The 26689-nt window shown below is 39.7% G+C and overlaps 1 protein-coding gene across 5 annotated transcripts in view; it reads left to right on the top strand.

Moving 5' to 3' along the window:
- LOC101740438 (uncharacterized) overlaps positions 1-26689 on the top strand; it is a 495801-nt gene that overhangs the window by 137855 nt on the left and 331257 nt on the right. For 4 of the 5 annotated variants that reach the window (XM_012693444.4, XM_004921632.5, XM_012693534.4 and 1 more), the window contains exon 3: positions 19919-20029. In XM_012693444.4, the coding sequence (XP_012548898.1) occupies positions 19919-20029 (111 nt within the window). Of the gene's footprint in view, positions 1-5074; positions 5487-19918; positions 20030-26689 lie in introns of those variants that run through there. The other variant, XM_021353304.3, reaches the window with a different exon arrangement.

Raw genomic sequence — 26689 nt, 5'->3', positions numbered from 1 at the left:
CTCCTAGAGTGGATCGGGAGGATCCGATAGCGTATCGCCTGTAATCAAGACAAGACGACGAGTTATATAGATAAAGAACGTGCAGATACTACAGCGATCATATTCATATCATTGGTGGTAGGACCTTTTGTGAGTCCGCGCGGGTGGGTACCACCACCCTGCCTATTTCTGCCGTGAAGCAGTAATGCGTTTCGGTTTGAAGGGTGGGGCAGCCGTTGTAACTAAACTTGAGACCTTAGAACTCTTATCTCACGGTGGGTGGCGCATTTACGTTATGGATGTCTATGGGCTTCAGTAACCACTTAACACCAGGTGGGCTGTAAGCTCGTCCACCCATATAAGCAATAAAAAAAGGTATATAGGTAAAGAACGTGCAGATACTACAGCGAAGACCAGGGTGGTACGGTTTCATGATAAAAGGTTATATTAATGCAGAAGATGAAACTCGCAGGTTCCAAGCAACGTTCTGAACGATCGCATTCACCGCTATGCGGAAATAGAAGAAATTTTCTACAATCAATAACAGCAATTTGTTTTTATTTCCCACTATACTGATAGTGTCTGCTTGGCACGACTCCATGCTGCAGTAATAAAGGAACTTATACTATTCATTTAGGAGTTGGCATGTGGTAGGTTGTGTAAGTTTAAGAATTCGTTGTACGGTTATTGTGCTTGAAGGGAAAAAATGGGTGTGTGTCAATTTTAGATATAATACATTCAGAAAAAAAAAACGTGTACATATTTATGTCCAAATAAATTATTACATCCCCGAAAAAGTTCGATATTAAATGTCCTTTTGGTATCACAAAAATGTGATCAATCACTCGGGTAAATGTCATTTAACAGATTGCTTCAGTACGTCCCGACTGTTTTGTTGTCCATTGACATATTGGACGCTCTGAATCAAAGGGTTTGATTGAACGACGAATAATTGGTTAGATTTATGAATATGGAACGTTCTGGAATTGATAAACGTTTTTCGTGAATAACGCCACCTGTTGACCGAGACGTAAATAATTTCGAACTATGACGTTTTTTTTCCTACCTATGCTGACAGCCTTGAGAGGCTATTTCAGCGTAACCTTAACTAGTAGGTGTGCTCGCGGGGCTCAAACCTGACGACGTTGCTAACACGAACCCTAGCAAGAGCCGTGATTCGCAGAATCTACCACCGGATCGGAAACGCGACCCACTGAGAAGTCCGGCGAGTCTGAGGGTTAATTTACTCGTCGGGCCCTTCATCGCAAGCGACGGGTTCGCCGAGAACGATGACCGGTGCTTGAGGTACCTAAAAGCACCGTTAGTGGATCGGGAGGATCCGAAATGACGTGTTTGGGGCGACGTCGACTGCTTTCCATTCTGCCCGCAGGATCGGGAATGTAGTTCCCGGCTGCCACGATGAGAGGGTTCTCGTGTCGTGCCGCTTTATCGAAGTGGTGACTTTTAAAGCATAGTTTCAATGCAACTATGAAGTTACTGTTTAATTATCGCACCCGCCTAAATATTACAAACGTAACAGCTAACAAAAGTGACGTCGTAACCAGAACCCAATTTGAGTAATGGAAAAACAAATTTCCCAAATGGACGGCGGCCTTTGATCCCTCAACCCTCCCGCGACTCGCCTGGATAATCCGTTTGTCTGTCTGCGCGTTTGTATCTGTGCCTTTGTGAGTTTTAAGTTAATACGTTTAAAATTTCTGTCGGACGAAATACCTACAATAATTAAATTCCTGCAGTTTGGAAGATAAGCAAGATCTTTTGAAAATAGATCATTTGAGGCCTATAAAATCAAAGGCAGCTAAACGCCTACATGTCATAAAATGGATTAACAATGGCGCTATATTGTTTAGTTAGTTGGACACGTTTTAGTGTTTTCATGTTATAACAAATGCAGCTAAATCTCTAACAAATTCAGTTCAAAAATTTTATTTTTACTTTGTACTAAGTACTAATAAGATAGGTTTTATCGTTTAAATTTTAGATTATTAGTAATATTCTCATTCTTTATAAATCTGCTTTAAAATAAAGAATATCGTAGCTATCCGAACAAAGTTATTTCAGCTTCTCAAACCGGGAGTGTTGCTAACACTGGCCCTAGCAAGAGCAGTACTTCGATGGATCGGGAGGATCCGTAATGACGTGCTTAGGGCCGATTTTTGTAGTTTACCTGAATATTTGACAGACTTGGATTTAACTGCCTTTGATTTTATAGGCCTCATTTAGACACGTTCATGATCTAAAGTACTTTGGTGTACTCAAGTGATGTGATTACCGGACTCCAATTCCGGTATAATGTCAACCTACAGCCGGGCGGCCTCCTACTGTTTATTCTGTATGTACATAAATGGCAATAAATTCCAAATGCAAATGAATTTTATTTTAAAAGTGTGGATCTCTAATTGCGAATTCAGTTATTTATTTAGTGATTAATATTCGGTTTTCACTACATTATGTATTTTTTCATCAAATGAACAGTATGAATATATGTGTAATTATGGAATACGAATTCCGTCACAAACGGCTCACAACAATGGCGACGTGTATGAAGCGAACATTACAAAAGAACGCACAACTCGTCGTTAGTTTGAAAGCTTCCGACATGGAAATTTTAACCTAAAAAAATTAACCTCATGCTCGCCCGAAAACTAAGGTGAACACACTCAGAGAACACCGGAGTTCCCGAACTCTGTGACGATACTCAATCTATCGCTAAGTTAGCTTAACGTTAGCATCAAAAAAATATCGGTCCATTTTCGTCAAATTGGCAAGGTACATTAGGTACATTTTTTTTTGCTTTTTTGCTTAGATGGACTAGCGAGCTCATAGCCCACCTGTTGTTAAGTGGTCACTGGAGCCCGTAGACATCTACAACGTAAATGCGCCCCCCACCTTGAGATACAAGTTCTAAGGTCTCAAGTAAAGTTACAACGTCTGTCCCACCCTTCAAATCGAAACGCATTACTGCTTCACTTCAGAAATAGGTAGGGTGGTTGACCTACCCGTGCGGACTCACAAGAGGTCCTACCACCAGTAAAATCTTGTTAAGTGGATGCCGCACGAACTGAACGGTTGCCAGCGCCACGAATGCGTTAAGGCATGCTTTGCTTTGCTTCGGTAGGGCCCTAAAACTCCTTGGGCCCGCGGTCTGCTCCCAACACTTGCAGATCGTCAAGTCCTACATACCCTGCATGCCCTCTAGGCGCAGGAACCTCGTAGGAGGTTCCGTCCCCGGATGAAAAATGGATCATTTTGGATAATCGAAAGTGGTCATCAGGTTGGTTAGATTAAGCTAATAAAAGCGTGTACCAAGAAAAAAAAACAAAAAAATGTAAGTACCCTTTAATAACAAATTAAATGATTCTGATAAGCGGCTATTCAATAGATAGCATCGTGATGTCGTTGAAATACGTTTCGGCATAGATTTGATAAAAGAGACTGTCTATATATTTGATACAATGCACTTATAGTCTGCATAGTTCAGCGCAAAAACAGTTAAATCAACAATTTGGCAATTCGTCGTGCATTTTCTTGCTGTTCCCTTGCTAATGAGGATCTTGACCGTATATGATTTACCTCCGTTTGCTTCAGTCCCACCCCAGTTCAATAGATCATTGTAGCGTTTTTCTTGTTGTCTCTACGATACTTTTACAAGATCGTGTTAGGACTCGACCCCCGAAGCGCCTCCCCTCCGTCTGTCCCACGATCAATTGCTTCTCCAACTTAAGCATATTTGATCGCATTATAAGTTCATAATATTTATATTTTATGATGTGGAGCTATCATTCTTCGTTTGTCTTGATATCCTCACGCTGTCCACACGTTGTGCATGATGCTTTATTAATTCTCGATATGGAACGCAAAAAGTGGCATGCCTTTAATTCTTCAAACTAATTAGACCATCATTTGCCGAACAACAACAACAACAATAAATTATTATACCATTCATGTATTCGAATTTTTGGACTGTGTGATGTAGTCCTGTCACCTCGTCTCTTTTGGAGGGTGTCTTAAAAGGGGACCAACCAAGGGATTCACTGGAGAATTAACAGCAGCCCTCTCTAACTACTATACAAGCCTACCGCAATTTAGGTACCATAATCCTGTCTGTCTCTGCTTTTTTTTTTTTTTTTTTTTTTTTTTTTTTTTTTTTTTTTTTTTTTTTTTTTTTTTTTTTTTTTTTTTTTTTTTTTTCCTACCTAAGCTGATAGCCCTAGCGGCTATTTCAGCGTAACCCTAACTTTAGTAGGTGAGCTCACGGGGCTCAAACCTGACGATGTTGCTAACACGAACCCTAGCAAGAGTCGTGCTTCGCAGAATCTACCACCGGATCGGAAACGCGACCCACTGAGAAGATCCGGCGAGAAACTCAGTGGGCTGTGTCTGAGAGTTAATTTACTCGTCGAGCCCTTCGTCGCAAGCGACGGGTTCGACGAGAACGGTGACCGGTGCTTGAAGTACCTAAAAGCACCGTTAGTGGATCAGGAGGATCCGAGATGACGTGTTTAGGGCGACGTCGACTGCTTTCCATTCTGTCCGCAGGATCGGGAATGTAGTTACCGGCGGCCACGATGAGAGGGTTCTCGTGTCGTGCCGCTTTATCGAAGTGGGGTCTCTGCTGCAAGTAGACATATATTCCGGATTGAATAATGGGATAAAGGTTATGCAATACAATTAGGACCCTGATCTCGTGTCTGCGAATTTGTTGTCTATGGGTTCCAATAGCGGAAGGTGGGCTGGGAAATTGATTTGGCATCTAGAAATATGATGGTGGTAAACGGTAAGATTCCACGTATTTGCGGGTATATGAAAAAGGGAAGGTCTTCCACCGAGCGACTGAAATTGCTCGGTAGACCGGCTGTTTTTCGGAACTTGTACATATATATGCCAGCTTACCTTGAAAATGTCGTAAGTGAGATTCAGGCATCTGTCAAATATCTTGTGTTCTGTGTTGGCTACCGTCACGCGTAGCTCGTCGAATAATGTAGCGTGTCTGCTAAAATACTCTATGACGATTAATTGAAACTCATTCTCGTAATGTGACAAGCGGCCGAGTGCCGCAATGCGCGCGGGAGCAACGCATCACAGACTCTCTTACGGGTGATATGGCCAATTATTATCAACAACGTTGGCCCGTGAATTGATGTTTAGAACGAGAGATAAAACATCTCGGAAATTTGACTCTTTAATGTATCTATTCAAAAATATTTTTGGAACAGTTAAGTCGTCTTCTTACTAAGTGAAATTCAAGGTTTGCGAAGGGAAATTTAGTTCTTTTAGGGTTGTGTGATAAAATTTTAAAGTTCGTTGATAATACCATATTTTTTTAGTGTAGCATTTGATAAATTCATTTGCTGAGAAACAAAGCGTGCAAATGAAACTTTGTCGGAGCTGGTTTGTTTTTTGTGGTACTTGGAAATTTCAGTGTAGTGATTGATATGTTCAACAAATATTCATATGGCGGTAACTTAAGACATGGATATGAAAAGGTAAGAGTGAGCAGTTCTGTTAACTTCCTAATAGCTCTGCTACTATTTTTAGCTCCCTACTTGAGATCTTAGTTTCTTGTGGTAGGGTATTGCCAGCGAGAGCTGGTAGGTACCACTGTGGCACATATTCTTATTACGCTATCTCAATCTGTCATTCATTCAACAAAATTCCAAGTTTTTTGGTACGTTCGGATGATCACTTATTATATAAGTAGACCATGAACATCATCTACCCATTATAAATAGTGGTCTTACATTCAATAAACGGGGATTTGTCGACACGCAGAACGAATTGTTCAATATTTTGACCCTCAAAGACTTTCTGTGTCAAGTATCTGATCTTTAATAGGATCCTGTAGGCACCTTGGTCTGAGTATCCTATCCTATCCGTGTCATCCCCGTCTGCGCTGGAAGCTGGAATAGCCCCGTAGGCTACCAGAGACTAGGTAGAAAGTATCATTAAGATCGTATTAATCTCCCGACATGTTCAAACTAAACGCTTCTATTTTTCCCGATCAGCATTTGTAGATGTCATTTTGTAGCTAAGTTCTCCTAGCAGACGTGTTCTCCAGTAGCAAAGGGCTAAGCGCCCTAAATATATTATTTTAAGAGACTTTTACTATTAGAAACTGTTAGGCACTATACACAAATCCTTACAAACCTTCACACAAGGCTCGGCTTCGGTTGCTGACCTTTTAGTGCCCTTTTTAGGCTAAGACTATTGCAGTAGGCAGCGGCTTGGCTCTGCCCCTGGCATTGCTGAAGTCCATGGGCGACGGTAACCACTTACCATCAGGTGGGCCGTATGCTCGTTTGCCTACAAGGGCAATAAAAAAAAGACTAAATTGAAACTATTCCCCCTTCCTAGGTAATTTTAAGGCATAACGTACTTCAGCGTCACCCGGGATCAGACATGGGTAATTTGCTTTTAATTTCAATTCCCAAAATGAATATATTTTTTAGATCGGCCAAATAATTATAATTCGATAATAAAGTGAAGCTAAGCAAAAATTGGGATTTCTTGTAGCAAGCTTGGAAGTGAAAAAATCATTGGGAAGCTTTTCAAGGAATACTTTTCTTTGCGTGGCCTCAGATTGCAGGGGCTTTCAAATGAAAAGTTCATCAATCAGCGCTGAAGTTACGTCTGAGGCTTAGCATTCAATTTAAAAAAAGGGCATTCTGGCAAAAATACTTTCACTACCAAAATTTCACCGATAGGGTTTTTATCAGCTCATATTAACGAATACGAAAACGTTATAATTTAACTGCATATTTTCTATCTATCACCTATTTATTATAAATAAAAGTTTTTAGCTTTTTTAGGGTTTTTTATAGCTCTGGTTGGGCGGAGCAGCTTACGGCCTTATAATGTGGGCATCGAAGTCTACACTGTATTGTGTATCAACTGCCCCACCCACGACAGCTTCACGGCCCAAATGGACTTTCCACCCACTATCAAGGCTTACTCAAAATGTATACAGTATTCATATAATTTATACATGCGTGCTGGGTACATGTTTCAGTATAGTAACATGATGTTATTTCTTCAGTTGGAAGTTGTTCGTTTACTTTATACAATTAAGACGTATTCAACTACGTATGGATGTCAGTGAAATCGATACATTCCAGCTGAATTTCATCAGCACAGTAAACTTTGCATTGAAAATAAAAAATATAAGTTGTCGGAACCCGCATCAGTTCCTAAACCATTCATACCACCGCGATGGAACTTCTGTAAGATCACACGTTTGAAACTAGATCATCAAAATCTTAACTATTTTAATTATTTGTATCGAAATCCTAGTTGTAAATAAAAGAGAATCAATTATGCCCGCTACACCTTCAAGACTGCAATGGCACTGAACGAAGTTTAACAACAATGACAAATGTAAATAGACATGCTTTAACAAAAACCGACTACACTAAAAACAATAATCATCGAAATAGGTTGACGTGATATTGAGTTATTCATTTATTCATTTTGTCGTCGTGGCCTAACGGATAAGACGTCCGGTGCATTCGTGATGAGCGATGCACCGGTGTTCGAATCTCAGGCGGGTACCAATTTTTCTAATGAAATACGTACTCAACAAATGTTCACGATTGATTTCCACGGTGAACGAATAACATCGTGTAATAAAAATTAAACCCGCAAAATTATAATTTGCGTAATTACTGGTGGTAGGACCTCTTGTGAGTCCGCGCGGGTGGGTACCAACACCCTGCCTATTTCTGCTGTGAAGCAGTAATGCGTTTCGGTTTGAAGGGTGGGGCAGCCGCTGTAACTATACTTGAGACCTTAGAACTTATATCTCAAGGTGGGTGGCGCATTTACGTTGTAGATGTCTATGGGCTCCAGTAACCACTTAACACTTGGTAGGCTGTGAGCTCGTCCACCCAGCTAAGCAATAAAAAAAATCACCTATTTGTCGCGCACGTACTTCGTGCAAATTTAAGATTTATATGGCTTTCTCATGGATTCCATTATCAGTACTGGCTTAAAATGAAATGAGACCACACGGGAAGTGTCAGCTTTCTAATAAAAAAAGAATCATCAAAATCGGTTCACCCAGTCAAAAGTTAAGAGGTAACAAATATAAAAAAAATACAGTCGAATTGACAACCTCCTTTTTTGAAGTCTGTTAAAAAGAATTTAAAATTATGAACTGTCGCTGTGGTATTCATCATTATCATTTGACCTAAATTGACCACATTGAGCTGGAGTACACGCACGAGTTCAATTACGATCGCGTAGAGAGAGACATATTATATATCAAACATATTAAATATATAACGCTTGAGGTCATCGTGGCTTAAAAGATAAGACGCTCGATGCATTCCTTTTTAAAAAAAAAACTTCTCTTGTAAAAATATTGTGAGATATCGCTGGCTCTAAATGTCTATAGGTATCTAAAATATCTATATTTTCTAGTTCGAATATAAGGAAGGAAAAAAGGAGGAAGAAAAAAATCCTCTTAAATACTATTTTACTTTCACTTGTTACTTTTGCGTTTCCCTCTTTATTTTTCTTCAGACTTTTTCGCTTCGGAAAAGTTTTCCAGTGACAACTGCGACGGATAAGATCTTTCACTGAGGAAGTATAGCTCGGTAGTCTGATGGTTCGAACGTTGTTAGCGCGAGTGAAATTTCTTAACGTTTCTTGTAATCTATGATAGTTTTACGCCGGTAAGAGTAACGCCATCTATCGCCGAATAGTCGAACGAATACCGAAGGATCTAGCAGCACCCAGAACTCTCGAGAAGCACAACGCCATCTATTGTCAGATAGCGGAAAGACAACACTAGAGATTTGTGGAATATTCTCGATAATTCTAGGGATGTGGTATCGGCTATAAAAGCGTTGCAGAGATGGCACGCAGTCTGTCAGTCAGTAATCGGAACTATTCGAAGCGAAACAGCGAACGGTTCACCTGAAGCGAAGCAAAAGAAGCGAATTGAGAATTTTAAAAGTGTAGTGAAGTGTTTTAAGCGTTCTACGTGTTGAATGCAGTTGTTAGTTGTACTTTGGTGGAATTTTATTTATCCCGAGCCCCAGCTCGTAACAATAGCTGTCCCAAATTTATTGTCTCGAGCAGTCTTGAATCTTGTTAATTGTGTAAGCATTTACTTTAGTTTTCGCAGGTCGTTGATATACTAAAAATTTATGTGTAAATGTATTTATGAAATGGATGGATTGCGTTAAAGACGATATGTATAAGAAGGGAGTGAGCGAAGAAATGGTATATGATAGAAGAGTATGGAAGGAGAAAACATGTTGAAGAAGAATGATGATGATGATGATGATGATGTTGATATATAATAATTAAAATTACTTTGTCGGCCTAATCTTGCATTTTTTTACTGTCACCATATTATTTCCATGTTTCAAACACTAAAATTTCCGACTACCAAGATTTTAACTACACCTTTGAGTTGGTTATATAGAATATATGAGTCGTCTATTATCAAAGGTGGCAATCTGTGCATTTGGACAAAAAAATGTTATTGATATGTCAATACAGATTTATTTGAATATAATCGTCTCCTTCAAAGAATACGGTTCAAAACCTGCATTAAATAAAGGTTAATAGTTAACCTGATATTTATCTAAGATGTCGTTCCGAAGAGTTTTGTGACTGCCGATGGAATACAAAGTCAATAATTCGTTTTTCTGATTTACCAATAATTGTCCAAAAGTCAGATTGCCGGCTTTGATAATAGTCGACTCATATGTAAAATCGATCAGGCTGTTTAATTATGATCTCAATCTACAAGCTTCGGTGATAGAGTGCCCTACACGTTAGATTAGCCATTGTCCGCTAATGATGGATGAAAGAGGGTGAGTAAAGTCACGGGGCGAGCGTGCAAGTCATAGGCTGTTGTGTGTTTTTGGTCCTCAGAACCACACGTGTGGGGAAAAGCTACGTCGTCGCTTATGCTGAGTTTTAATTTAAGAGCATGCTGATGAGCGTGTCATAAGCGACCGTCGATGGTAAAGTCTACTCGCTAGATTCTGACATTTCTTATCGATATACTGACGCGTGACGTCACTGCCGTGAAAATGTCGTTAGCGAGATTCAGGCATCTGACAAATATCTTGCGTTGTATGATGGCTACCACTACACTTTCGCTGAGCTGGTGATATTGCTCGGTAGATCGACAGTCTGAATGTTATTGTTGTGAACTTGTATTTATGCAAGCTTATCTTGAAACTGTTGTAAGCGAGTCATTGTATTCTTGGCTACCGCCACAAAACAATATTCTATTCGTTAACGTTAAAACTGCATCTTTAATATTAAATAATACGGCATAATTAAAAAGCTTGCTAATCGAACCACCGCCGAAGGTTTCACAAGGGTTTCGGCTAATTCGTTCGGGTTAATCTTGTCTCGTTGTCTCGGCGGCCCGCCCGGGATTCGAGTACGGTCTCGTGGCCTGTCCGTCATCAACAATTCATAGGCGTGACACACTCATAACGTCTTAAGCCATTGACATTCTGGAGGAGATACTTCATGGGGATACCGCGGATACCGTTACAGACGATCGTGATCTTGTCGCCTTAAGCCATCGACAAGAGGATTCCTTTAAGACTGCAACTAGAGGAATGCGAGCTTAGTGACCGCATGCCAAAATGTAGCATAAATAGCGATGCAGTTAAAACTATATTCCTTTGACCACCTGTTTTCTAGTCCTTACTTCAATATTACCAATCGACTTCAATGTACAACAACAAGTATGAAATTTCCTACACTTATAGAGAATATAGAGAAGGAATGCAGAATGTTAATATTTTTTTTAAATTATGCCTAAAAAATACATGAAATCAATAAATAAAAACATTACACACACTACCACGTATTTGACGCCCACACGCATGCATACTATTTATTTATTGTCAAACTTTTGTTCTTCACGTCTGTTGTCAAATTGAGAACAGATTAAATATTGTTTGTCTTTATTATCATTTTTCAATAGAGTAGTCTTGTCGAAATTTGTGATTATAGAAGTACAATAATAGTCTTTGAAAATAGAATCTTAATAATGTACAAACTTATAATTTCAATTAATTATATTCGAATTTCGACTACCGGGGGACCACTGGTATATATATGTATATGTTGGCGCGTTGCTCTGGATTCAACGAGCAACGCGCCGCCCTCGTCGCGGTCATAGGTGAGGACCTCTCGCTGCCGCGCGTCGTGGCTACGATGCTCGGCAGCGACGCGTCCTGGAAGGCGATGCTCGACTTCTGCGAGACCACCATCTCGCAGAAGGAGGCGGCGGAGCGAGAGAGGGAGAGCTCTTCCCTTTCCGCACCGATCCGTCGCCGTCGAGCCCGGGGCCGGAGGCGGGAATACGCCCGTACGTCCCGGCCCCTGTAGGCAGCGGCCTCCCCCCGGTGAAGGTCAAGGGGCGACCTGAGGGGGTGAGGCCGCGCGGCGCGCTACCAGCACTCTAGCGCGCTGCCGTGGAGTGATTAGAACGACCGGTCGACGGTGTATCGCGTCCCGACCCGGCAGGCTGGTTCTGGTCCAGCGGGGTATTCCGGGACACCAGCGGCACCGTCTGGGCGGCCCGACGGGCTGCCGTACCGAGACGGCCGACGTTTCAGAGCCTTCGATTCGCCTCGAAGGCTCCGTCGGCTGGGCGTCCTTGGGGTGAGCCGCGCCGTCTGGTTGTAGTGTTGACCGCGGTAGCCCCCCTACCTCATCCGGGTTCTGACCTCGGAGGGGATCGGACGTCGGGTGTAAGAGTGCAGGGGAGTCGTTTAGTGGGTGGTTCCTAAAATCCTTGGGCCCGCGGTCTGCTCACAACACCATGCAGATCGTTGAGTCTCACATACCCCGCGCGCCCCTTTTGCGCGGGGACCTCGTAGGAGGTTCGGCCCTCCCCGAAAAAAAAAAAAAAAGGTTTTTTATTATTATTACACGGGTATGTCTGTTAAGTGGCCTATATCGACTACAATATTTTATCGAATAATTTTGCTGGCAGTTAAACTTATTGTCGTATCATATATCCTTTGTTGGGCTATTCACGTTGTAAACCGCTATCCTACATAAAATATTGATATCTTTGTGAAACACGATTAGGTTTTGTTAAAAAAAAGCAATTTGGTGATAATCTAAATAATCTGATATTATTAATACTGAGTACTAGATAAAATAATACAAGCTACAACAATGATGTCAACGACATTATTGATCAATCTTACAAAACAACATAGCTAATACCAGCGAAAGTCTTGAAGGCAAACACCGCTCTTGAAAATCACCGTAAAACTCTCAAACGAGTGAATACGATTTGCACAAAAGGTCCGTTTTCATCACCATAAAGAAGTCATTAAGGAGTTTTGCCTCGCGAATTTACGATACAATAAAAGAAAGGTACGGTTGATAAATGGATACCGGGAAACGTGGATGTAGCCGATACAACTGCACCGACAATAGGACACTTAGCCTTTGTGGCGAAACGAATGGATCCGCCGAGACAACGACTTGTACAGACCTGGAGCTATACGATGCTCGGATATCATTTTTTTTATGATGGATACGTGCGGCCTTTTTTTGTTAAGTGGTTACTGGAGCCCATAGACGTCTACGTCGTAAATGCGCCACCCACCTTGAGATATCAGTTCTAAGGTGTCAGTATAGTTACAACGGCTGCCCCGCCCTTAAAAGCGAAGCGCATTGCTGCTTCACGGCTGAAATAGGCAGGGCGGTGGTACCTACACGCGGACTCACAAGAGGTCTTACCACCAGTCATTGCGCGAATTATAATTTTTTCGTGTTTAATTTTTATTACACGATGTTATTCCTTCACCGTGGAAGTCATTCGTGAACATTCGCTGAGTACGTATTTCATTAGAAATATTGGTACCCGCCTGGGATTCGAACACCGGTGCATCGCTCGACACGAATGCACCGGAAATCTTTATCCTGTAGGCCACGACGACTTCAGATTCTCTTCGGCCTCTTGGCAAACTTGGCATTAAAGAAACTGCCACTGAAAATCTCCGGAGATGTGAGATCTAAACGTCTTTTTTTTTTTCCCTTGCTGATGGTCTAGAGAGACCATATCAGCGTAACCTTAACTAGTAAGTGAGCTCACGGGGCTCAAACCTGACGATGTTGCAAACATGAACCCTAGCAAGAGCAGTACTTTGCAGAATCTACCACCGGATCGGAAACGCGACCCACTGAGAAGATCCGGCGAGAAACTCAGTGGGCTAATCTAAACGTCAATTTGAACAGTTTAATAAAAGCTAGTTTAATATAGTATAATAGTTAGTATAATAGTAAATATTAATAATAATAATTAATAAGTTTAATAGTTTCGGAAGGCAGCGACTTGGCTCTGCTCCTGGTATTGCTGAAGTCCATGGGCGACGGTAATCACTCACCATCAGGTGGGCTGTATGCTCGTCTGTCTATAAGGGCAGTAAAAAAATGACATTAAATTTCTTGTTAATTGATAAAATACAGATCTCCGTCGAATCATTCGGTGCAATTAATTGTTGATTTACACAAAAAAAGATACTTGGAAATTTCGCTCGCATTTTCCTCGGGCGCATCTCCGAAATTAGGAGCTTGGTCAGTTGAGGTATTGAAAAGATCTTGTAATACCTTTTTCACCAGATTCCTTCGTAAAACGTTTATTACAGTTTTGTTATCCACTAATTATATCTTTAGCGTTCTCAGATAGGAATTTATATTTATGAAATCTTTTCACAAGAGCAGTTTATTGGCGGCGTTACCACTTTAAATCATTACTAGAGGTCCCGCAGTAGTCGAAAATCGACTATAATAATTAATTGGAATTGTAAGCTTGTACACTACTATGATTGTATTTTATACTTCTATAATCACAAATTTCGCCAAGGCTACACTATAAAAAAATATTAATAAAGACAAACAATATTTAATCTATTCTCTATTTGACCACAAACGTCAAGAACAAAAGTTTGACAATAAATAGTAGGCATGCGTGTGTGCGTCAAATACATGGTATGTAGTGTAGTTCCCTTTATTGATTTAATGTATCCTTTATGCATTATTTTAAAAAAATATTAGCATTGTGCACTTCTTCTCTATATTCTCTTTAAGTGTGGAAAATTTCATGCTCCTCCGTCCGCGCAATTTTCGTAAAAAGGGATACAAAGTTTTTGCTTCACGTATTATAAATCATTATATCTAAGAGCATGTACTGTCGCCGGCACGATTGGCTTAATCTGCCATTTAAATACATCAGTAAATGACGTTAAATTAAAAAAAAAAGGCTAGGTCACTTTAATTTTCTCGATATTTATCAAGAAGCTCGTGTTCAAAAAGACTTATAATGCAAACGCACACGGAATGATACGATTCCTTGGAGTTGACATCCCGACGAGGGCACGGAAACGAATTTATCGGGCGCTTGAAAAATGATCTCAATGACAACGGCCTCTGGTTGGCAGTAACCTTAATTGTAATATTTCAATACATCGTACTAGCTGCTAGAATGTTTTTAGATAATTTATTCAGTACTTTCATTCTAAACAGCCAACGAAGGGACGCAGATATTTTGATGGTTTATAACGTCCAAGCTTTTTTTTTATTGCTTTACATGGTTGGACGAGCTCACAGCCCACCTGGTGTTAAGTGGTTACTGGAGCCCATAGACATCTACAACGTAAATGCCGCCACCCACTTTGAGATAATATGAGTTCTAAGGTTTCAGTATAGTTACAACGGCTGCCCTACCCCTCAAACCGAAACGCATTACTGCTTCACGGCAGAAATAGGCGGGGTGGTGGCACCTACCTGTGCGGATTCACAAGAGGTCCTACCACCAGTAATATGGTTATTGCCTAACATCGATACCTAAGTAATTAAATCCTTATTAACATGTTTTTTTTAGCTTGATCTGTATTTAACCATATGACGGCGCGTGACATTTTTATCAATTTTATGGTATTTTGATTTAACTAAATGATCTTAACGCATGATAGAGCTGTGAAGATGACTATGCTCTAACGTCCCGCAGTCTATCATTAGGCAGTATGTATAATATATAAGACAATAATTTACGTATGTCATGTACCAATATCAATCTTGCTCATACATTACTCAAACGGATTCTGGTCGTGAGTTTTAGTGAGTTCCCGATATTTGAACACGATTATTGCAAACGTCATGTTCACGGTTAAACTGAAGGTTGCCGGTGAGATTTTAGAACCAGGCGAATCTGTCTACCCTCTTTCTACCATAAATTACATTTGATGCTAAATTTAAAAATCGGATACAGAATCCACCTACTAAAAACTCCTTGTACATCATCAGGGTTCAATAAGAAAGCACATTAATTTGGTCGGTTGCCGTTTGGTGTTCATTCCAAAAGATTTAATCCCCCATTTTGACATTGATATAGCTGTTATTAATATACAACGGCATCTACGGCGCCAAACAAAGATCCACCATTCGTCCGACAAAGGTCATAGAATAATAATTAAATATATGTCGGAAAAGCCACAATTATTAACACCATCGTCAGACATCATAGAGGCGAATAGGGTGATCAAGCTTAGCAGATGAAACGTATGACAGTTCTTAGGACGGAGGCACCGCTCTTCAAGAAGGCTGGTTGATAGGCGTGATGGCGTCTACGCGCTTCCATCGGCAAGGCTCTGTCGTAGCACGAAGTTAGCCGAGCTCGAGGGAATCGTGCTGCATTTCGTTTAGGTACTAAGCTAATGACCGTCTCCGACATATATTATAGTGTTTTGTTTTTAAATTTAAGTTGAGTTTAAGAATTAAGAAAAAAATACAATTAAACAGAAAACCAAACATAGATTTACGTAATCAATTCTTGTACGGCTTTAGGTGTTAAGCCAAAATAATAAAATATAGTATAGTGTTTGATATTATACGTGTGCAAAATACTTTCCGTGTTGTCTTGCCGGATCTTCCGAATCCACTATTGGCGTTTTAGGCCCATCAAGCCGTTCTCGCCAAACTTTTAGTTTAATTTAATTAGTTTTTTTTTAATCCTATATTTTGTTTTTCTTGTATCTTATAGTTAGTATTTTAATAAAAACTAGAGGTCCCGCAGTAGTCGAAATTCGACTATAATTAATTGGAATTGTAAGTTTGTACACTATTATGATTGTATTTTATACTTCTATAATCACAAATTTCGCCACTTTAAAACACTAAACACTTTAAAAAAATATTTAATCTATTCTCAATTTGACCACAGACGTCAAGAACAAAGGTTTGGTAAAAAAAAATTGTATGCATGCGTGTGTGCGTCAAATACATGGTATGTAGTATGTGTAATGTTTTCTTTATTGATTTAATGTATTTTATATGCGTTGTTTAAAACAAATATTAGCATTGTGCACTTCTTCTCTATATTCTCTATAAGTGTGGAAAATTTCATACTCCTCCGTCCGCGCAATTTTCGTAAAAAGGGATACAAAGTTTTTGCTTCACGTATTAATATATAGATTCCGGTCTTAATTTAATACATTAGAATTTTATTCTATGCGATAATTATGTCACAAATTTCATTGTTCTTCATTCAAATAACACTGTTTACGTGTTTCCCTTGAAATACGGACTAAGCCTGCTAATTTTTAAGGTGCATTTTCATTTGTCTCGAAAAATTCAGGCTCTACAAGGGTCAGAATGTATTGTTGAGGCGCAAAGGGCGAAGTTTAAATGAGGCGTGGGCGGACGGAAAGGACTCAACGTTTGTCATATTATTTATGAGGTCCTCAAATAGAATGTAGTAGGTATAACGGCATTTCGTACAGTTCAGGATTATTTGTTAGTAAATTTAAGATGTTATGGTAAATTTTTGTGGTTTTTATAAGGTGTTCAAACTTTAACTAATTTGTAGCAACATTTTCGAACACATTCGAAGTCGTCGTGGCCTAAAGGATAAGACGTCCATTGCATTCGTATGTAGCGATGCACCGGTGTTCGAATCCCGCAGGCGGGTACCAATTTTTCTAATGAAATACGTACTCAACAAATGTTCACGATTGACTTCCACGATGAAGGAATAATATCGTGTAATAAAAATCAAACCCGCAAAATTATAATTTGCGTAATTACTGGTGGTAGGATCTCTTCTGAGTCCGCACGGGTAGGTGCCACCTCCCTGCCTATTTCAGCCGTGAAGCAGTAATGCGTTTCGGTTTGAAGGGTGGGGCAGCCGTTGTAACTGTACTGAGACCTTAGAACTGATATCTCAAGGTGCGTGGCGCATTTACGTTGTAGATGTCTATGGGCTCCAGTAACCACTTAACACCAGGTGGGCTGTGAGCTCGTCCACTCATCTAAGCAATAACAAAAAAAAATCATTGATAAGACTGGTTGATTTATATGAAAACAATTCACGGAGAATTACCTTCTAAAAACCATTCATGTTTGAAAGGTACTCTTACTATTAAAATCAACGTGTGTACATTACATGTCGTGGATTATTTTGTATTACATAACTAAAGTATCTAATTTTCTTCGATTTTCACGAGTCGTAATCACCATTAAAACCACATAATTTTAAGGTTTCATCTCGGGGTCACGGATGACTTTCGTTCCGGTCGTCGTCCGTGAGTGACCACGAAAACTGTAAAGCTTCCGAAACGTCGGAAATAATATCGTGACAAGAAAAAACGCTAGGCTTTAACCGTAAAACTAAAGTATATTAAAATTGTTAATCGCTTTTGCCCCTTTAAGCCCCCTAAAGACAACCAGGCTGGAAGCGATGGATAGTGATGATTGAGATAAACTCCACCGTAATAACGAGTACGCAGCTTTTTATAATAATATTTAAAATAAACAATAATAATGATTAAAAAAATCCATATTATACAGAATGCATGCAGTCCTCCGCCAACCAAACCCCACACGGGTGCTTCCGGCTAATGACACTGGATAAACGACGTCACATCCGGTTAGCTGTGCGCTCGACTGCGCCTCACTAATGCCCGTGGATAATAAATAATGTTCCTCCGAGCTTAGAATTTGACAATGCTTTAGTATTATTACATGCCGGCCATTCACGCCCTCAACTGTTACTTCTGTTTAGCTAAGATCCAAAACGGTGACCACACGAAAAGTCTTCCAATGATGAGCCTCGGACTAGCTGGGTGAGAGCTGCTTTATCTTAGGTCCCGAGTGATCTGAATCAGAAAACGTTAGAATTTAGGTACCGACTTACCTTCCCACGAAATCTAACGCGATACGAGTTGAGAGGGCACCTTCCCAGAAACTGAGACAAACAAAGCTATGGACCACCCTTGCCATTGATTAGGGAACACCGGCCAATCCACGTGCACCAGTTAATTCAGAAAATAACGACATACATCAAAGGAAATCTCCGTAGCGTTCTAAATGTAAACTTTTCAATTCGCACTCATAGGAAAGCTATAAAATAAGAAAATAAAGGGAAGTTGGCACATTAAGCCGAGCGTAATGGCTTCTCAAACATAATTACAGTCACAACGTTAATTTGAGTTGAAACAATGAAAATATTAGAGTTGCCAGCCTATGAGAATTTAATTTCTAAGAAACTAAAGAAACAGCTACTTTTTAACTAGTGATACAACTATGTCGAAGTTCCAATCCCGCAGGCAGATATTAACACGGACGTGTTCGTGATCAATTTGCACAATGGATTCTCTTATCTTGTAATTTATTGTCGTGTTAATAACGAAATTTGCAAAATCGATAAATTTTCCAAATCACTCGTGGTATGTGATGATCGTAATTAAATGGGGTATATTATGAGTTCGCCCTCACTATATACCAAAGGAATTCCAAATTCCTAGGTAGCATGATAAGAGACATGCTTCGCCGAGCCCGCATCAGGAAGATAAGGTCATGACGAAGATTGGGAGTATCGTGCCTCAAAATATCGCAAGACAGGCGTGCCCCGGTATGATGGATGAGGCAGCCTACACGCTTTAGGGGAGTCGTTTAGTGGGTGGGCCCTAAAATTCCTTGGGCCCGCGGTCTGCTCTCAACACCTGCAGATCGTCGAGTCCCACATACCCCGCGTGCCCCCTAGGCGCGGGGACCTCGAAGGAGGTTCGGCCCCCGGCTCAAAAAAAAAGCCTACACGCTTGTATCTATACGCTCCGCTAACAACTTAACATCGGGTGGGCAATGAGTTCGTTTACCATTGACTATAATAAAATACACTATCACTTTTCACTTAATTAGAATAATCAATGTCTGTGATATTAAGATGGAGTGGAACATTTAACAGGCAACACTGGAAAACTGCAATAACGACCCACGAGAAAAATAATTAAAAAGAAAACAAAATGGCCTCTTTTAATGACCTCTCCGAGCGTGAACGATCTAAATGTTTCAACTTTAGTATTTAATTCGTTCCCATTACGGAGTCGAATGTGACTTGAGAAATGAACCGATCTGATGTACTTTCAAAATTTTGTTGGGAAATGTTGAAACGTATACGGCTTAAAGCAAGAATAAGTCGGATTTGAAATTATTACAATGCATATACTGTGGTATACATATCACTTAACATCCTCGAAGTTGAATAAAAGCGATTTTTTTTGAATTAGCAGCTATGATTTTAATAATAGTAGATCAAATCTATACTAATATATAAATCTACAAATGGTTTTTACGGATGTTCCGTTATAACTACTTAACCATGCGCCCGATTGACTTGAAATTTGGTATCCATGTAGAAAATAAATGGAAGGAAAAATGCTAATATTTATATGAGTGTCCCTAATAATAATGACATAGATAATAATGTTAATTTTAAATACCCAGCGAACCCGGTGAGTACGGCTAGTATTCTAATAAGAAAACTATTTAGCAGTAGTATCGACAAATAAAACATCCGAAAAAATAAATCGCGCCCAACAAAAATCCCTTATCGCTTTTGTTGACAATTTTCTGATTGTTACAGGAACTGTTGGAAAAACGAATTAAGCAGCTCGAAGCTCAGCTGGAGGAAGAGAAAAGAAGAACACAGAAGGAACGGATGGCGGTCACGAAGCTACAGAACAAATTGATTAAGGTCAGTACAATATAAAGTATAAGCAACCATTTCGCTGTGACGAACTATTGTGGAATACATGAATTGAGCTGTTATATTAACTCGCTATACGTCACTACGATGGTCTGTATCAAAAGCGTTCCCTTACCTACCAACAAAACTAACTCAATCAGGGTAACTTGAGCCAAGGTATTAAAATACTCAAAAATAAGTCGCAAAAAATATTATATGCCTTTTTTGAAGTTTTGTGAAGTTTGGACACTTTAAATAATCCAAAAGCTAAAAAAAAATACATGGCACGTTTAAACTTTAATAAAAGCAAATACTATACAAAGAAATTCGCTTGATTTGCTTGGAATTATATCCACCACTTATATTATGTTTTATAAATAAACAATAGCTTAACAAGAAGAAACCTGGCTTTGCACTCAGAAGAATAAGCAGCCCGTCACAAATAACAAACAATATTTTGCTATTAAAACAAAAGAATCGAAAACCTTTCAAAGGATTCGAAGGATGTCTTGAAATGATTGAATTTTTCGTTTGCTCTGGCACGAGGGGAGAACGGTAATTTTGAACGTTAAATATTACCTCGAGGATAGGAACAATTATATACAGTGTCTTCTGTCTTAATAGACATTGTGCTTGGATGTATTAAGGCGATGCGAAACACGCTGATTCAATGTTCCAAGTTTTATAAAAGAAAACGATGGCAATATGCATGATTTTATAAAATAACTAGCTGACCCGGCAGACTTCGTAGTGCCTCAATCGATAAATAAAAGACACATCAAGGGGACACAAAAAAGGAAAAACAAAATTGTTTGTTTTTATATAATTCCGAGCTTTTTTATATTTTCTCACCTTTTAAACCTTTCCTGGACTTCCACGAATAATTCAAGACCAAAATTAGCCAAATTGGTCCAGCCGTTCTCGAGTTTTAGCGGGACTAACGAACAGCAATTCATTTTTGTATATAGAGATTACAATTACTATTATTTCTGTATTCTTCTTCCTGGTTCAAAATTTTGGTCTAGATATGCCCGTTGCGTCCGAAATTCGGTGTTGAACTTTGCCAAAAAACTCTGAGTTGTTGCTATTTTTGAATTTGTTATTTTCCGATATGAAGTACAGGTAAATATTAAAAATAATTCCTTAGTCTGGATTTTTTAACCATCTTCGAGGTTTCGACATGGCTATACAACTATATTTTATAAGTAATCTAAAAATATGATTAAAACTATAGCGAATATTTGAATTGCGTATTATCCACACTATAAAATATATATCTACTGCTGATGCGACTTACTCTAAGATGGGTACTGAAACTATTTGAGAGAGCACGATAAGTACGAACTTTTCCGAAAAATTACGAAGAAAAATCTTTTCTCACTATATCTTTACCTTCGACTTTTTAACCAGTAGATACGGGTATGCGATCCAGAGAGATTCATGCGACTTTTCTTACTTCTCCACTCTTCACATCTTCTTCTTTCTTTCCTATTGGAAATTCTTCCATTCGCATGGGTCTTATTTTGAACCGAAGCCCCGCCCTGATTTCTAAATTGAGTACTAGTGATAGGGCAACGTGAACCTACTCTGGCTATTTGCGTTTTCTTACTTACTTCCGCTGCCACGAAATGACGTGAGCGTTAATGAGCAATTGAGATTTCGATCTAATTGTAGTTTTTATTATTTATTAGCCATTAAAATTGTAGTAGTTATAAATTCCAATAAACAGCACAAAAACCGTCAACACATTCGCATAGAATACTTAAATAATTAGTGAGTTACCACTACACATTACACATGAGTAGTAGTGTGTATGAAACTTCGATTTGATTCAAAGGAGAGAAAAATAAAATCAATAAAATCGTTTGTGATTCTTTTGTCTTATTCTCTTCCCCTAAATGCTTGTTCGTATTAAGAGGAACTTAAAAAATATATTCGAATCCATCTAATCATTCTCATGAAATGCGCTTACCTGTGTCAATTAATTCAATGAAAACGAAGCATACACACAAATTTTTGATGATTAATTCAGAAGCGTTGTAACCTACCCTTAACACGTCACGCGTCAATATTTGGCTTCTATTAATTAAAAGCTCTCCCCTACAGACTGTACCGTTGCAGGAATCTGTTACCTTTGTCATATAACACAGAACTGTAGAGGTGAAACATCTAAACAGTCGTAGAATTTTTGTCACAAAATAGTGACTTTTGTTTTCAAGTGTAAGAGAGTTTATATCTACAAGAGTAAGAGAGAAGAGAGTAAGAGACAAGACCCTAATTGTTCAATAGATGTGTGAAAAATAATCACATTTAAATTAAATTTTAATAAAGCTAGTCATATACATGACGTTTCTTTATATTCCAATGTTTAATAATAATAATGTTGTTGTTCTTGTTGCAAAGGTTAACAGTAATAACTTAGGTACCGAGATTTCGGTTTTCTTATTATTTCCAATTAATTAAAACGCTAGGCGTCACTCAAAGGGGACATATTATGTCTAGAAGTGTCTAAATGGATTGTAATTTGCACAACTACTAGTTCTGAATATAGGAGCTATCCCTTCGAGAGCCAATAAAAATCTATTTAAAAAGATGAAATTACAGCTAAAGATATGTATCGTGTCTCTTCTACACCTAATTCACTATTCTATTCAGTCTGTCGAGGTTCAATTAAACAGGTATCCGTGTTATTCTGAAATGATTTTTTGCATTGTTCAGCATTCATCCACCCCTTTTCTGTTAAATTGTAAAATTTGCTCTTAATTTCCTTTGTTTGTGTTGTTTTTTATCTTTAACGTATAACTTAAGTATAGGTACAGGTGTCTGTTACACATTATATTTTAATTCCGTTCAAAAACAACTCTGTTCCATTGAAATAGGAATGGAGTATGCAGGGTATATTGAAACATGTTTTATCCATTAAATCAACTTAATTATAAGACCTCATTAGGTATGCTTCTAAATTTTAATCGCGCTCTTGTCTTTTTTTTTTTATTGCTTGGATGGACGAGCTCACAGCCCACCTGTTGTTAAGTGGTTACTGGAGCCCATGGACATCTACAACGTAAATGCGCCACCCACCTTGAGATATAAGTTCTAAGATCTCAGTATAGTTACAACGGCTGCCCCACCCTTCAAACCGAAACGCATTACTGCTTCACGGCAGAAATAAGAAAGGCGGTGGTACCTACCCGCGCGGACTCACAGAGGTCCTTCCATCAGTGAATGTCTTTTCCACAATACTTTGGTTTTTTAATCGTTCGCGTTTCGTTAATGTCAATGAAACATAAATGTCAATAAATATTTGTAAAGAAAACTAGACGATAGTTAACACAATATTAAAAAAATATATTAATACTGTGACGAATACCAATCGCCTTAGCCGTCCGTGAGACCACGAAAACTGTAAAGTGCTCGACACGTCCAAAACAAATTAACGCGAGCTAAAATTATAAAATTATATTTAGTCCTGTACTTCATATGAAATCCTCTAGTCAAATCATCAGCAAGTCCAATTAATAAACGGCTTGTTAATCTAAAATGAAACGGTTTGATTTCAATATGACTGTAACACTGAACCCCGTGACGCTATCATACTACAAATCTGTTTATTTTTTATAACACCATTATCTTTTTTCACCTCCTCCTTACAAAGTTTGCCACCATTAAATAATTCTCTACTAACGGACACATTAAAAGTCTGGTCCAGACTTTGGTGCCATCAAATGTTCGGTCTTCGCAAAGCTGTCTTTTCAACAAAAACGTCTCTTCCGCTAGTGGGTCAGCCTTCGGTGTTTACATGGGTGGACGAGCTCACGGCCCACCTGGTGTAGAGTGGTTCCCGAAGCTCATAGACATCAATAACGTAAATGCCACCACCCACCTTGAGACATGAGTTCTAAGGTCTCACTTGCAACAGTCCAACGGCTGCCCTGCCCTTCAAACCGAAACGCATCACTGCTTTACGGCATAAATAGGCAGGGTAGTGGTACCCACCCGTGCGGACTCACAAGACGTCCTACCACCAGTAAAAAAGGGCTGTTGCTGAATTCATAATTTTACAGGTCCACGCAATCATTGTCGATGTTAATTCGTTATTCCGCAAGGGAGAGCGTGGCCGTCTGATTACCTCGGCGCGAATCTGAGGGTACTTTTGTATTTCATTTCACAGACGCCACTCGATTATGATTGAGCGCATCTAGGGTTTTATTCCTGTGGGTCATGAATGTTGCTTGTTGCAGGCTGTTTTTACTTTGTGATTTGTAACTTTGTGACTGTGCGATTGTAGGTATAATTTGTATATTGATTACAGTTGAAATGTTTATAATCCGGTTAATACTGAAAAGATATGTTTATGAAATTGCGATTTCGCTACTATGATTTCTATTACTATGATTTCGACTATGATTTGACCGGATACTATGACTATGATTTTTATTCGGTTTGACTACTGTGGTGTAGTTACCGGTGCGGTGGTAGGACGTCTTGTGAGTCCGCACGGGTAGGTACCACCACCCTGCCTATTTCTGCCGTGAAGCAGTAATACGTTTCGGTTTGAAGGGTGGGGCAGCCGTTGTACTGTACTGAGACCTTAGAACTCATATCTCAAAGTGAGTGGCGGCATTTACTTTGTATATGTTTATGGGCTCCAGTAACCACTGGAGTGTGAGTTCGTTCACCCATCTAAGCAATAAAAATTAATAAAATAAAAATACATAACCTATTAAAAGACTAAATCATTGAAGATTATAGACTATATATTTTACCAACGTCCTTAGTTCTATGTCACCGATAATGTCAATCGCCCGAGGCTCTAGTCTCGACGACTCCAGTTCAAAGTTTACAGCCCGTCTGTCTGTGTTTGTTCCCTAAAGGATTAATCTAGGAACCAAAAAGCACTGTGAGATTGAAAATTACCACAAACTCGTATTTTCGACTATTTAATTAGCTTCATTGAGTACACTAATTTCCTGCTATTGTAATTTGAATGATCTCGGAATCTCGGCGGTTTAGTAATTAGCGTTCCTAACTGCTGGGCTGAGAGACGTGGATTCGATTCTCGCATCGGGCAAACGTTCGTGTGATGAACAAGTTTGCACTTTGTATTTATTTAATATCTATAAATGTATTTAAGTATACCCGTCTCCGATTCCCATGGTACAGGAGGTCTTAGTATGAGGCCAGATAACCGTGCTTGGCTGACCCTCGATTCTCTTTGACGTGTAAGATGTTAGTCTTATAAATCGATGAACACCGGCTGCAAGCACGAAAAAATGTCAGGTTCCGCCTGAACCTGAGCGTGCAAGTGAGAGCGCGAAACAAGCTATAGAGAGACACGATCGGGCCAAGCGTTGGCTTGTGTGACACATTTATCTCTCTTCTCGCGTGACGTCAGAGCTAGCACTTCGAATAGTTCTGCTATTGACTTCATCACGTAAAACTAGCGTCCGTAAACCGACTTTACAGACAACCTTTTTTTTTTGGTAAATTTTATTCGCTATTTCATCAGTCACATCTGTTTGAAACACTTGGCAAGTCATTTGTTGTTTTTTTTTTTATTGCACTTGTACGCAGACGAGCACGGCTCACCTGATGGTGAGTGGTCACCGTCACCCATGGACTTCAGCAATGCCAGGGGCAGAGTCAAGCCGCTGCCTACTAACGCACCCTGGTAAACGCACCCTGAGAATGAGAGAAGCGCTTTGGTTATTTTATTGATAAAATGTGCGTAGTACATAGAATGTCACATAGTAGTGTCAAGAATATAAATGTTTGAAAAGTTTAAATTCAAAATATATTGATCTTAAAAAATTTCACACAGGGCAACTGATTGCTGTCCATAAGTTAATAAATAAATCCATTAAGTTAATAAATACTAATGATGAACGTGTCTAAGTTATTTCATACGTCTATGTATAGACAGAGGTGTGTATGATTAATTAAACTTGCATCCTAATTAAAGTTCCGATCTTCAGACAGACCGTCTGTGAAGTTATCTGTTTAGAGAATTATGTGTGTGTGTGTGTGTATGTGGATAGGAATGTATTTACAACTATATTAAGACTGATTTCATTAATCAAAGTAGTCTGAAACGGCTCGATCTTTGTTGGGGAACAACTCTTTAACGTTATCTCTTGGCAAATCCAAGTACTCGTAAATTGTTGACAGTCTATCCAAGATTATTATGATCTTCGTGCCCGGGACGTGGCGCGTCCCAGCCCCAGTGTGGTCAGAGCGCGGAGGGCCCAATCTCGGCGGTCCGTGCTGGAGTCATGGTCCAGACGGCTGGCTGATCCTTCGGCTGGTCGTAGGACCGTCGAAGCGATTCGCCCGGTCCTTGTGGATTGGGTGAATCGTGACAGAGGACGCCTCACTTTCCGGCTCACGCAGGTGCTCACTGGGCATGGTTGCTTCGGTGAATTCCTGCACCGGATCACAGCCGAGCCGACGGCAGAGTGCCACCATTGTGGTTGCGACTTGGACACGGCAGAGCATACGCTCGTCGCCTGCCCCGCATGGGAGGGGTGGCGCCGTGTCCTCGTCGCAAAAATAGGAAACGACTTGTCGTTGCCGAGTGTTGTGGCATCGATGCTCGGCGACGACGAGTCGTGGAAGGCGATGCTCGACTTCTGCGAGTGCACCATCTCGCAGAAGGAGGCGGCGGGGCAC

Source organism: Bombyx mori, chromosome 10 (assembly GCF_030269925.1).
Source record: "Bombyx mori chromosome 10, ASM3026992v2".
In the NCBI taxonomy this organism is placed as follows: Eukaryota; Metazoa; Arthropoda; class Insecta; order Lepidoptera; family Bombycidae; genus Bombyx; species Bombyx mori.
The sequence above is the reverse complement of the archived record's forward strand: the minus strand, read 5'-3'. Positions and strand labels throughout refer to the sequence as shown.